This window comes from Gouania willdenowi, chromosome 4 (genome assembly GCF_900634775.1).
Source record: "Gouania willdenowi chromosome 4, fGouWil2.1, whole genome shotgun sequence".
NCBI classification, from domain to species: domain Eukaryota; kingdom Metazoa; phylum Chordata; class Actinopteri; order Blenniiformes; family Gobiesocidae; genus Gouania; species Gouania willdenowi.
In genome coordinates, this window is record NC_041047.1 from 7,822,864 (window position 1) to 7,836,827 (window position 13,964).

Here is a 13,964-nt window from a genome sequence, read left to right on the forward strand (position 1 = left end):
TGTGCCCGTTTGGCAGCTTCTACAGAGCAAGGATAAGAGTTGTTTTTAAAACATTAACTGTTCACAGTGTGGGGGCCAGACACACATTCCTGCTGTCTCAGTCCTGAGTGTCACGTACCAGCAACAACTTTGGAAATACATGTCAAACAACATACTAAGGTGAAAGATAATCCTCCTGTTCAGGCTTTCAAGTGTAGCACAAGAAGTGCAGACTGATGTTAAAGATGTATTATAGCCACATTGTCTAACATTGGAATTAAAAACATGCATCCAAAGTAGCACAGTTTGGCAGTTCTGAGAAAAATAGAAAGCAAAAGTTGCTGATTATTACGTGTCTTCCTTTGGGGCCGGATTTTCCAACTGGTCCAGGAACACCCTGGAAAAAAAAAACAAAACAATGACTGTGATACAGAAGAGAGGAGTGTCAGGTTGTCTGGTTATCTACAAGTTGAGAAATAAAACGTACTTTCTGTCATTATCACCTTTTGACATCTAGCATAATGACGCTGGTTTTTAGAAGATAAGAAAAGTGGTGTCGTACTCGTAACTCGCAGAAACAAATACAAGTTATTTTTGACTTTTTAATGAAATAATAAATGCTCTGTGTCAGGGGTATCAAACTCATTTTAGCTCAGGGGCCAAATATGGACCAGTTTGCTCTCAAGTGGGCCACAAATTATAGGTGAGGGGGAAAAAAAATCATTGTGCCCTGGTTTTCAATATCAGATCAATTCAATTTTTAAGAATTTTTGTGTAATTTAGAGGAATTTTGTGGAAATGTTTGTTAGAAATTGCAAGATTTGTGGAAATATCGAGAGTTCTTAATTACTGCATTCTCCTGTGATATACACAAAGAAAAAACTCAAGCCCCTAAAAATATAGTTGAGTTTTATTAAATTAAACTACAACTGGATTATTTGGTAATAGACACAATAATTCATATTTTCTCTGCCATTTTTACTTTCTCCTGCGGGCCGAATTGGATGCTCCAAAGGGCCGGATTTGGCCGTGTGATCTATATAGAACAAAATGCAATGTTCTCAGAATGTCTGTAGATCAATTTACAAAAGACATTCAACCAGAAAAACAGTAAAACGTTCGGGAAAAAACGTGACGGATGACTTCATCGCAACCTTAAACACAAAATCATGTGGGAGACGATTAAACACGAATGGATGTGAGTTAAGAGAAGAAAACCATATGTAACATCAAGTCAAAACAGACTTTTCATATAATTTTTTTTAACTCCAACAATAGTCAATAGTCTTCCTCTCATCTTTCTAGTAAAACAATGACCCAAACAAACTCATGGTTACTTTAATTTATTCTTAAAAAGAATGTTTTTAAACTTACTTATGGAGCCTTTGAAAGTTCCTTCCCATTGTTGTAATGCAAGTATTAAATATAATTTATATTTATATGGGTTTGACTCACCCTTTCCCCCTCCGGCCCCGGTGGCCCTGCAACACCAGGAAGACCAATAAAACCCTGAAAATGATGAAGATAAGATAAGACATCACAAATCAAGGGATTCAAATGGTATATTTTAGAGATTTTTCGATATTAGCTTCACAGCGATACCCAATCGTGATGCCAACTATTATTTTTCCCGATATTAACTGACACCGATACAAGCATTGACCCACTCGGTCGAGTCCACCATAATCCAAACCTTTCCAATTCAAAGTTCTAAGTTGTGCATTGACATAAGTATTATTAGTAGTAGCATAGAATACAGAAGAGAGGAGTGTCAGGTTATCTACAAGCTGAGAAACAGAACGTAGTTTCTGTTACTATCAACTTTTGACATCTAGCATAATGACGCTGGTTTTTAGATGATAAGATACAAAGAATTATTTTTGCTCATTAATGACACAAATAGTAAATGCTCTATATCAAGGGTGTCAGACTCATTTTAGCTCAGGGGCCAAATACGGACCAGTTTGGACAAAACACGTTCTGAAACGTTCGAGGCCACTATAATCCAAATCTTTTCAATTCAAAGTTCTAAGTTGTGCATTGGAAAAATCATTGGTCTTTAAACCATAATCAAGTTGAAGAATCATGATTACACCAAGGATTTAATGGTTGCTGGTCCGGTAACAACTGTAATGTCATCCCAGCCTGAAACGATCCAAATTTCATTCCCAGACCAAACTTGAAGCAAAAAGAAACACCTGAAAGCATTATTGGAACTATAGTAATAAACAAACCATTTTTTAAGATGTGCATTGAGTCGTAGTGGGAAAAACTGTGCTGCCTCATGTTGCCCTCAAGGTATTTATCTTTCTGTATTACGATACTAGTAAATCAATCACTGATTCAGGTAATTCCTTTTTCTCAGCTTTTGGCAGATCCTCTGCTATTTGCTCATCTAACAAATCTGTTTAAATCCTGGGGAAACACCCACAAAACGTATCTTGAACCTTTATTTAAACTTCAAAAAAAAGCAATTAGAATTCTATATAAAGCACCACACAACGCACACACAAACGAACTATTTGAAAAGGCCAAATACCTAAAACTGCAAGAAATAATACACTACAACACACAAATTCTCGCATTTCGGGCCTCACTTAAAACAAATACAAAAACGTTTCACACACAAACACACTGCTTATGAACTAAGACATAGTAATGTGTTCATACAAAAAAGGGTTAAATTTAACATTGGAAAATACAGCACTGTCAACAGAGCAATCACCAGCTGGAATAACCTTGATGCAGAGACAAAACAAGCTGCAAACTTGACTAGATATAAAGAAAAAACTCGGAACAAATTCTCACACGAATCCGAGATCAACACATCAACGAGATGGAACTTATCAACTGGTCAATGAACGCAATCGACTCAATCTTCACGAACAGAAGATCACAACAAGACGAACCAGCGTGTCCAAAAGAGACATTCCCAAGTGGTAAAGAAGATGAACTTTTCTTTTGAACAACGATGGAGAGGAGGAAGAATGAAAAAAGACAACACTGACTACAGAGACTACATCCTACAAAAAAAAGGACAAAAAAAAAAAAAAAAAAAAATAAGAAATGAAATTGTGTTCAGAACAACCAAAGACTGTTTGACCAGAGAGAAAAGCTTTGATGTAAATTTTCTGTGTTCAATACAGGGGACGGGACTTGGATAAGCAAACTGCTTCTCTCGTCTCCTTTTTCGGCATGGACAAAACAAAACAAAAAAAAGGAATAACATAACTTCTGTGAATGAAACCATGTCGGAAATAAACTGAATAAATAAAATAAATAAATAAAATCCTGCCCTTCAGTTTTCCTGTTTAGGAGCATTCCTTGATGAGGAATGAGTCGTAGTGAGGAGAATGACTCAGCCTTCGTATAGTGACAACACGGAAGTCGACCAGTTACAACAACAGGTTATTCTGTAAAAAAAACATGTCCAATCCTGATCCAGCTCTTTGGTGTGGGACTGTAGACCTGACACCAGCCTAATCCTAAGAGGAAACTCATAGTCCTTATTCTGGTGCTGCTGAAATGGAAGCCAAATGAAAGCAGGGACTTGTGTGTATACTTACGCAGACACCTGGAGGTCCTTGGATTCCTTGTGGCCCAGCTGATCCCTGCAGGACCGAAAACACTGGTGAGAAGATGCCTATTGTCACAGTACGCAATTTATTTACGATCACATCCGACTCCTTGTGGCCTGATAAAACTAACATTTGGCTGAGGGCAGTTTATTCCTCGATTAGTTCATTTATAGCTACTATTTATCTATGTTTATCTCAGCTGGCTGAGAGTTTAAGTGGCTGGAAGCCTGAAATGACAAACGTGTAAAACTTAGTAAACTTTATTTTATAGTCAATTAGTGAATTTCACTTCAAAGGAAGATACAGTATGTGCACAGGGTAATAGGCTAATAGGAAAAACACAGGTACTGCTATGCTTTGTGATGATGAAAATGCATCTTTTCTGACTGATATAGGAACTATTTTTGCATATTTCACTGCACCTGCCTGCCAGGGTAACCTGCAGCGCCAGCATTCCCAGGAAGTCCAGGTACGCCCTGCAGAGAAGAGGATAGGAAACATGAACTCTGAATGGAAAGATGCCATAGATTGACAAACTGTAAGAGGAGAGAAAGACTTTATTAGCTTTGCCAGCAGGTTTCTATACCTTCAGCATCTCACTTTATAGTTGTTTCAGTCAAAGATAACAGTTACTAAAAAGCACACCAGAATGAATTATGAATTATTATTGTTATATAATAATAATAATAATAATAATAATAATAATAATAATAATAATAATAATAATAATAATAATAACAACTAGAATATTTGCAATTCCTGAGGATGTGAGGATGCGACTGCTGGCCTGTCGTTGAACACTGCATTAGCATTAGCTTAGCATTAACCTCGCATTGGCATTGATATTGCATTAGCTTAGCATTAACATTAACGTAGCACTAACCTAGCATTAGCATTGTTATGGCATTAGCCTAACATTAACATTAACCTCACATTAGCATTGACATTAATATAACATTAGCATATTGTTAGCATTAGCCTAGCATTAGTTTAATATTAGCCTAACATTGGCAATACCCTCACATTAGCCTAGCATTAATATAACATTAGCATATCATTAGCCTAGCATTAACTTAACAATAGTCTAGCATTGGCATTAGCCGAGAATTATCCTAGCATAAGCTTAGAATTAGCTTTAATATTTGATAAGCATCAACTTAGCATTACTATAGTATTAACCTAACATTAGCATTAACCTAGCATTAGCTAAGAATTAACATTAGCCTAGCATTAATGTTAGCCTATTAATATTATCCTAACATAAGCTTAGCAATAACATTAATATTACATTAGCATTAGCTTAGCACTGACATAGCACTAGCCTATCCAATAAACTTTCTGTGAAATAATGCATAACATCTTAATAATTGTTGAAATAGGTTGAAGGATCTGAAACAATCTCAATAAAGATTAAAAAAATTGAAAAAGGTTGAAAAAAATGGTTGAAATGGCAGCAACAAATAATAATACATTTTATTTTATTTAGTGGCACCTTTCAGTATACCCAAATTCACTGTACAAGGTACAACAATAAAATAACATACAATAAATATATAAAATGTGTAAACAAAAATAATAATTGATTCATAAACACATATCACCATGCATACACACATACACACATGTACAGAGAACTTACCTTATCTCCTCGCAGCCCAGCTGGACCTGGATAACCTTTAGGACCCTTAAAAAATAAATACAATTGTAAAACAAGTAGCCCTCCATGCTAGCATATTCATATTAAAAAAACATTTCCTCAGACAATATTATGAATAGCAGATGCTGACAGGTCTGAGATGAGGTCAAGTCTGGTCAGCATCTTCTCTAAGAGAACCACGGGCTCTGTCACGGTACCTACGTTAACCCTCACGCTCAATAAAAGCCTCTCAAAGGGGTAAAGTGCACAACCCTTAAGCCGGTCATTTCCTCCAAAAGTCCCTGATGGGACTCTGTGCTCATGTGTTGTGTAAATTAAAAGTTCAGCTACTGCAAACACCAGCGTGGCCTCCTGGGAAGCAAGGTTATGGTTAAGGTCAGCTATGTGACGACTCTGTGGAAGCAGGATTTCAGTTGATGAGCAGATCCAGGACTGACTCAGTCTAAATAAAGAGGTGTTTTATCAGAATAGTCACATGTCTTCATGTCATGTCGAGGAATTGAGGTTAATTTCAAATTATAATTATAGCTATTTTCCTTCACGCAAACTTGCCCAAAACTAGGCCTGGACTATATATCGAGATTTAAGATAAATAGATGCTATTTTGGCGATAAAGAAAATTACAATATGGCCTATAACAATGTGTTTTTATTTCAAAGTTTATTTTGTATTAAAAGCGCGTTTTAGGCATTGGGGCACTCATCCGTAAAGTCAGCAAATGATGGTTGATTGTTCTATGAATCTATATATAAGCACATCTATTTATTTATCTGAATAATATTCACTGCTATACAGGAACTTGAAAAACAAATGGGTTAAAAAGTTACCAAAAATTGTGTAAAAGGTGAAAATGGGATTTAAAAAACAGAAATTGGTTAAAAATTGCAAATGAGAGTGGCCAAAAACGGACAGAAAACGTGGTAAAAAAAAAAAGAAAAGGGGTTTAAAGTCAATATTGGAACATATAGTAGGAAAAATTCGTTTAAAGTGGCAAAAAATAGGCATGACAAATCATGAATATAGTTAAATTGGCAAAAAAAGCATGAAAAATGGCAAAAAGAGGTTAAAGGTGATAATAATGGGTCAACATATGTGACATTAGGTGGTAGAAGTGCCAAAAAAGTCTTGAAAGTGGAGAAAATGTGTAGAAAAGGCATATACTGTACATTTGATGGAGAAGTGTGAGCGTATTGTCGCAAAAATGCATTAAAGGAGCAAAAATAAGGCAATAAGAAGTGATTAAAAAAAGGTTAAAATATGACAAGTTTGGTGTAGTTGTAGAAAAATGGTAAACAATAAGCAAAAATGGGATCAAATTGTTCAAAAAATATTCTTAGCTTCTTGAACGGATCTGGCGACCCCCTCCCAGTGTCTCGCGACCCCAAATTGGGTCCTGATCCCAAAGTTGAGAAGCCCTGCCTTAGAGGAGAAAAAGACTAAAATCGCACATATTGTGCAGCTGTTTGTTAATAAATGAGCATGTGTGACATTTTGCATCAGCAAATTTAACCAAGAATTTAATTTCTGGTAAGAAAGACAATTTTTGAGTTAAAAATATCCAGATTTATATCGTATATATCGCTATTTGGAGGAAGAATATTGAGATATGAGTTTTGGCCCAGCCCTACCACAAACTACAAAAGTCAAACCCGATTTATCCAATTAGGACTTTATTTGACACAAAAGCGTCAGATAAAAATAATTCTCCACAACTGTTGCAAGTGTCTGCATTGCTCGACAGAAGAAAGAGGTCAAAGCAACTATCCTGAACTAATCTGAGCATACGTGATGCTGTCCTATTTTAGTCATGGGACATAACCTAAGTCACTGACCCCATGACCATTTCCTCTTTTAGTTAACCTTCGGCCATGACCACAGGCTGACCACGTTTAAAGCAAAGCAGCATTACATCCGTCCGTCCTGCCAACGTCCACAGTCTGACTGAGACAAAACAACATATAGTTTTATGGTCAAATCTGATTCTAATATGATATACATATAATAATATATAATATGTTGAACTAAATATTCTCACAGTCATCATTGAGAAACTTCTGTAGCTATAGCGTTACATATAGTAGCCTATATGTTGTAATGGTTAAAAATGTGTGCATGAATACCCAACACACTTTCCCATGGGTAACACACCTGATGACTGTGTCAGCCCTAAACTCTGCTGCTGCTATGACGTTGCAATCACTCTAAGAATCTCTGTATCAGTGCCTATTTTCAAGCAGGAATCAACACTTACCTGCAGACCTGGAAATCCATCTGGTCCAAGCAGACCAGGGGCTCCTCGATCACCCTAAAACAAATTTGCAAAAAAATGATTATTTTCTAAAAACACTTTGACGACAATGAACCAGGTTCAGAGGTTGCAGCCCATCCGCTTAACACAAAAATTTGCGATTTCCTAGGAAATACAATGTTTTTTTTTTTTTTTTTTTTTAAATAAATCGCTTGAGTTTGGGAAAACTTTCAGCCACAAATTCAGGGATAAATATTTGAGGAAAATTTCTGATGTAAATCAAAGACAGGTCGCTTGTCCGTCCCAGAATTCAAGAGTAAGGAAAGGAAAAGTACATGCATTCACCTCTACAAAATCAACCTCTAACACTTCATGTCAGATTCCAACTGACATCATAATAAAAACTGGAATACCTGAAAATCAAGGTGCACTCTGGAAGAACATGCAAACTTCCCACAAAAAGTCCAAGTTTAAGTATGAAAACATAAATTATCTTTAATGCTACAGCTGTTTTGATTCTATTGTTTTTGTACATTATTGTATTATATTTGTATTTTTTTGTAAATATTATATATATACATATATATATTACTAGTGTTTTTCTATTTTCATTCTTTTATACTATTGTCCTTTAAATACTTAATGGGGAACTTGGGGCCGTTATTTCATTTTGTGCACCGAATGACAAATAAAAATCCTTAAATCCTTGAATAAACGAATGAACAAGAGGAAAACCTACAACGTCTAGAACTTTATGTGTTTCTCCTCAGGGGTGACATCCCTTAAAATAATCCTTACCTTTGGTTTACAGATAACCAAACTCAAAGCGGAGGGACAACTTTTATTCTAGATTAGTTCGGGAAATTTCAGAGGAAAAATCAGAGTGAAAATGTTTGGGAAAAAAAAAAAAAGAAACCGCGAGGCCGAGCAGCTGCTGAGGTGTGGAATGGTTTTTAATGAGTTGCTGAAATCCAGACAGGCTGATTCAAACACTTTGACAAGTTTACACTGAAAACCTTTTCATCGTTTCTAATAAGAATCTCATTTTCCATTAGCTGGGACTACAAAGGGATGAACTGATATTGAACTAAGATTCCTACTTTTGAAGAACGAGAAGAATTACTGCATTTGTATGGAATCAGAACAGTATCATAATGAATCAACTCTTGCAGGGTTTTTCACGAATGCACATGCTTTGTTTCATAGTTGTATCTCAGATTCGCAAATGCACACACTCTGGTTCACACATATATATTTTATGCATACTCGTAATATAAATTCTGAAATGCACAAGCTCTACTTCACAAATATTACTTGTAATATAAATCCACAGATAATGCGAATTGCTGAATGTGCATTTACAAATTGCTTCTGTGCTGTGAAACCTCTGTGTATTTGTGAGAGAAATGTGTGTGGTGAATTATGAGACTACCCTGACGTCGCGGGTCAACAAACGTCACCATTGGCTGATAAAAGTGATTGACAGATTCATCAGCCAATCAGGTGTGTTTGCTTTCATCCAATCATATGGCTTCTTACATTTTCTCCACACTTTCAAACCAATTGCAGAACTACTGGTATGTGCACATGCGCAGCACTTGGGAACTTTATATTAGATGAACTCTTATTGATTATAATACTGATTTGTATCATTTATTGTCAAGTGTTAGAGAACCATTCTAGAATCTTCATCAGAGATTTGAAAATAATCAATGTTTTCGGTACAGCAGAAGCTTGACTTTGTCTTACCTTTTCTCCTGGTGAAGCCTGGCCTGGAGACAACCCGGGGTCTCCCTTTGAACCCTAAAACGAAAACCAAAGTCAAAGGATCAGACGCACTGATCGATGTCATTATTTGCATGATTTTAGAGGTTCAGATGTGCTGTTTTTTGCTGCTGAAACAGGCATTTATCAAGATGTTTCAGGGGATAACAGCTGTGTGGCAGATGTATCTGAACAGCAGATACAGTGAGGAGGAGACAGTCACTAAACTCCGGCGTCATAACGCTACAGAGCAGCACTCACATCACAGCACAGTGATTCCCCCTCCATTAAAAGCTCACAGGCCACCACATCTGGAAGGTCAGGGCCTTTTCAATGTCATTCAGTTTATAGTTTACAGCATTGGACCACAAAGTCATTTGAAGTTACTATTGATGTAGTGTGGGTGTGTACAGTGTCTTTTCATGGACAGATGTTTAAAACTCAACACAATTCTAATTTTGTATTAAACATTAGGCTCCACCTCCATATGCACAAACACAAAGGGCCAAATCCAAATGTGCAAATTTGGAAAATGAACTTTTAATTTGTTCATTTGTCAGGCTACAGAGATGAGGTAGGCTATATATTGTATTCAGCCTTTCAGTATAGACCTATAAAGTAATATTAATATTGACCACAAACAATATATTTCATTCTGTCACTAATTGATGTAAAATACTCACAATCAAAAATATTGTTGTTTTGTTTTTAGATTATTTTTTAGTGATGCATACAATGATAAAACATTGGTTTTTGAAATCCAAAACAACTCTATAGTGTCTAACTATTGCGTTCCTTGTTGCACGTCCTGTTTGCTGGTTCTGGTTCTGGCAGAATGCAGGAGGTTGGTCAGGGTCTCCAAAGGCTAGAAGCGCCCTTCATCAAACAAAGGTTAACACTGATTATCCAGATTCAACCGATATTGCTCTGAAAAACCGGCTCAAAAAGTAAGATGGAATACGTGATCATGGATAATAAGGATTACAAAATCCAGATCAATTTTATCAGGATTAAACCTTTTGAAAAACCAGGCCCAGGTTGACTGTTGGACTGTTTAGGATTTATTTAAGCTGGTACAGTATCCCATGAGATTTCTACCTGTAGTTTTCTGGAACAGCTCCTGTTTTCATGCAGTCTGTGGTTGTTTCAGCTCATAAAAAATCTGCTCATGTCAGTTTCATTTTGCAGTGTTACGGTCAAAGTAGTATCCAAATAAACTGGTGACATGTTGCTGGTGCGAGGCAAACAATAGATTTGATACTTTTACAAAACCATTCCCATGCTGGAATACTGCAGCCGTCACACACATGGAAGCTGATGACAAGAAACAAGGGGCACCAGTAGATACACAACACCAACACTGGTTCCAGATGTTCAAGTGTTTGTCGTAATCTCCACATTTGATTTTGATTTATCTATGTTTTCATTCAACGTTTCATTTCACTCGTACACCAGTCATGTGACATTATGCGTTGCTCCTATTGGCCAGTGAGCTATTCTACAACATGAAGCAGTCGTACACCACCACAAACAGGCAGGATCAGTCTGTGATCATCCAGGATCAAATTTGAAATATCAAACTGTTTTGAGACGGTCTGCTCTGTGTGCTTAATCAGCCTTTAAAGGTGCTTTGACACTCTTGACTGTAGCTGTCCAAACCCACTCCCCACTGGTACAGACTCTTTAGATTCTGAGTGGTGTTTTCATAGATCTGACAGACAGCCAGTGAGTCGCACAAAGACTCAACGGTTAAAGATTCCAGATCCAACCTCTGTACTAGACCTGAGCAGCAGTGCGTGAGGTGGAGTGACAGGTTCTAGAGTGTATCGTCACAACACTTCAGATAACACTGCAGCTCTGTGTGTGTCCCTGGTCAGTAAAACAGTTCAACTAAAGACAGTTTACCGAGATGAAACAAAGAGCCTCTCAGTCCTTGTTCCTGTCATCAAAAAGGGTTTTAGGAGGCTGTGAGTGACTCACCATTGGGTCACTCCACTATTAGATGCACTTTGATTCTTCCCACATGTATGTGTACATCCACAGGCTGAGGAAACAGCAGTTTCTCATCAGTAAATCCCATGAAAGAGATGTAGTTCCCCACAAGGTCAGGGATGACAGAGATCAAACATGCGCTCTAACTAAAACTATTATAAGCTAGAGGAGACGTTATTGTGAAGAACATTCCATTATAATAATTAGGCGGAATGTCTAATCCTTAATTACTATCACTTTGCGCTTTTGTGCCTTGTTCCAGTTGAAATTTTAAGCATTTGTACCAAAAAGGGTCAATTGCAGCACATTTAAATGCGACACACTTTTTCACAATGTTGAATATTTTTTTTTCTATTTTCAGGATTAGTGTTTAAACTGTTCTGATGTTCTCACTTATTTAGTATAAATACAGGGAGAAACTATTAATGACCATACTTACCATTATATTGTTAACGTTTCTGATATCTGTGAAAGTTACGCATTTTTCAGTAATAAAAATTGTGAAAAAGTGTGCCACCCTTTACTAACGTTATATTGGCTCTATTTTTGTTGCAGATGTCAATAGGAACAAGGCAAAATGCAATCTGGCAAAATTTGGAAAACTTTTTTTTTATACCACCATATTGTGAACCACCCTAGCCAGCCCTTCATAAAACACGCGCACACTCAGGGGTGCAAGTCATTAGTCCAGAGACAAGGGCAGGCATCCAAAATGCAGAATTCAGGTTTAAAAGCTCAGTGAAAACCTGTAATATGTGTTGGACTGTGTTAGGAATGCCAATGCAGCTGCAGAAAAAAACAGTGCCACCATTTGTCAATATAATGTAGAGAAAAATCTTAACAGACAAAAAAACACTGTTCAGTCAATTAAAAACCAGATCTGTGACCCAATGACAATTTCACTGCCTTTTTAAACTTCTATGTACCTTAGCAGATTACAATCACACCAGTAAAAGACATATGACTGGATCCTAAAGCTACTAATCAGTAGAGAGCACTTTAATACACAAAGCACTGATACGGTTTTAAGGCCAACAAAGTGGTGTTGGGGCGCGTAGCTTGGAACGGAGTCACGATCTACGTGATCATCTACATGATGCCTCCATGAGCATTGCATAGCCTGGTGTAAATATAAATGTGTACTGTGTATGTCAGATCAGAGATCATTGCACATGTTACAGAGCAAGAAGATATCATTTTAGATGAGAAATGGGATCATAAAACAAGGAGAGGCGAGGGGGAAAAAGGCAGGTTTTGTACTGAATTCCCTATTTGAGAGTAAAGTAGAAAACCAGGAGATAAAAACTCTCAATATACATGCATTAAGCAAAACAAAGAAAACACAGTCACGATAACCACATAGCACGTGGGCGCCCCTCCACAGACACCTTCCCGAGCTGGAGGGGAGGGGGGGTGAGTGGAGTGCGGTGAAGGCATAGACAAAATAAAACCTTTGCCCTGCTCTCTGAAACAATCAGATGTTTTGTGGCCTTGATAGGCCTGGTTCAGCAGACTAGAGTCCAGATGGCAATGGGGGATGGGGGCATCAGATCTGTAAGCATCCATGGTGAGATTTAGACACAACCTTGGTGGCGTGTGGGGGGAGGCCAAAGGGTGATAACAATTTGTTTTTGTTTCAAGCTAACACTCTTTCAGTCCTCGCAGAGAAACATTTGTACAGCTGTGCGTACCACGCAGTAAATTCTTTCCAGCAGAAGATCTTCCCTGTGCAGTGACTCCGCCTTCATTATTAAGGCAGTGCAAAGATGGAGATGACAGAAATAGTTCCCATAGTGTCACATAATAAACACACACCAGACCTTTGTCAAAAGCCTGGTGAGCTTTTCTGGATGAATCTACTTACCTTTGGCCCCAGAGGTCCAGGCTGTCCTGGATTTCCATGAGGACCAGGAGGACCCTGGAACAGATGCACAGACACAAGTAAACCCAATGCAAAATCACAACACAAGTGTACAAACATTGATAGGGTTTAAAGCTACATGACCACAACATGTATAGGAATTAACGCTTCAAAAACAACAGAGTGTTTTATCATTTTTGATACAAAGACATGACACGGTCGGAGAGGCAATAACACCAACACATATATCAGTTCAATTCCTACACATCTGCATCACCTCAGCACACAGACAGACTCTCTTCACGCCGCCATTTAAATGATGGCCTAAAGGTGGAGCCTGCTGTCAATACAAAATAAGAGGACAAGCTTTGTTTGCATTCGAGTCTTCATTTTTCCACATGTAAGCCCTTTACAAGTCAAGGTTATCCAAAAAAAAAACCACAAATCAAAAACGTCCCAGTCATCTAAACCAAATAGCAGCCAAAATCTTTGAATATTCTGACGGTCCCCAAACTAAACTGTGCCATCTTCATGAGATAAGAACACTGCTGAAGGAGGTCAGTCTGTTTCTGTTACACACCGACAACATCAATGCTGTGCCATTGCTCAAAGGCTCAGAGGCACATTGCCCTCAGCTTTCTATAAGGAATGATCTAAAGCCTAATTTCTCTTCTGTTTTATTACCTTAGGTATCTAACAATCATACACTACCAAAGCCTTTTCCTAAAGGCAGACACACGTTACTCGATGCCAGTGTTTCTCAAATGGGGGTAGGTGTAACCTTTGGGGCGCACGGTGGCACTACAGGGGGTACTTGAGAGAGAGAAAGTGGAAAACTAACAAGTAAAAGGTCAGTCTTTGTCCCACGCCAGGTGTGAAATTACC

The 13,964-nt window shown here is 37.6% G+C and overlaps 1 protein-coding gene across 3 annotated transcripts in view; it reads right to left on the reverse strand.

Moving 5' to 3' along the window:
* Positions 1 to 13,964, reverse strand: part of col24a1 (collagen type XXIV alpha 1 chain) — a 116,457-nt gene that overhangs the window by 69,154 nt on the left and 33,339 nt on the right. For all 3 annotated transcript variants that reach the window (XM_028443818.1, XM_028443819.1, XM_028443820.1), the window contains 8 exons: positions 13,083 to 13,136; positions 9,212 to 9,265; positions 7,466 to 7,519; positions 5,197 to 5,241; positions 3,980 to 4,033; positions 3,546 to 3,590; positions 1,435 to 1,488; positions 332 to 376 (listed from right to left, as the gene is read on the reverse strand). In XM_028443818.1, the coding sequence (XP_028299619.1) occupies positions 332 to 376; positions 1,435 to 1,488; positions 3,546 to 3,590; positions 3,980 to 4,033; positions 5,197 to 5,241; positions 7,466 to 7,519; positions 9,212 to 9,265; positions 13,083 to 13,136 (405 nt within the window). The remainder of the gene's footprint in view (positions 1 to 331; positions 377 to 1,434; positions 1,489 to 3,545; positions 3,591 to 3,979; positions 4,034 to 5,196; positions 5,242 to 7,465; positions 7,520 to 9,211; positions 9,266 to 13,082; positions 13,137 to 13,964) is intronic.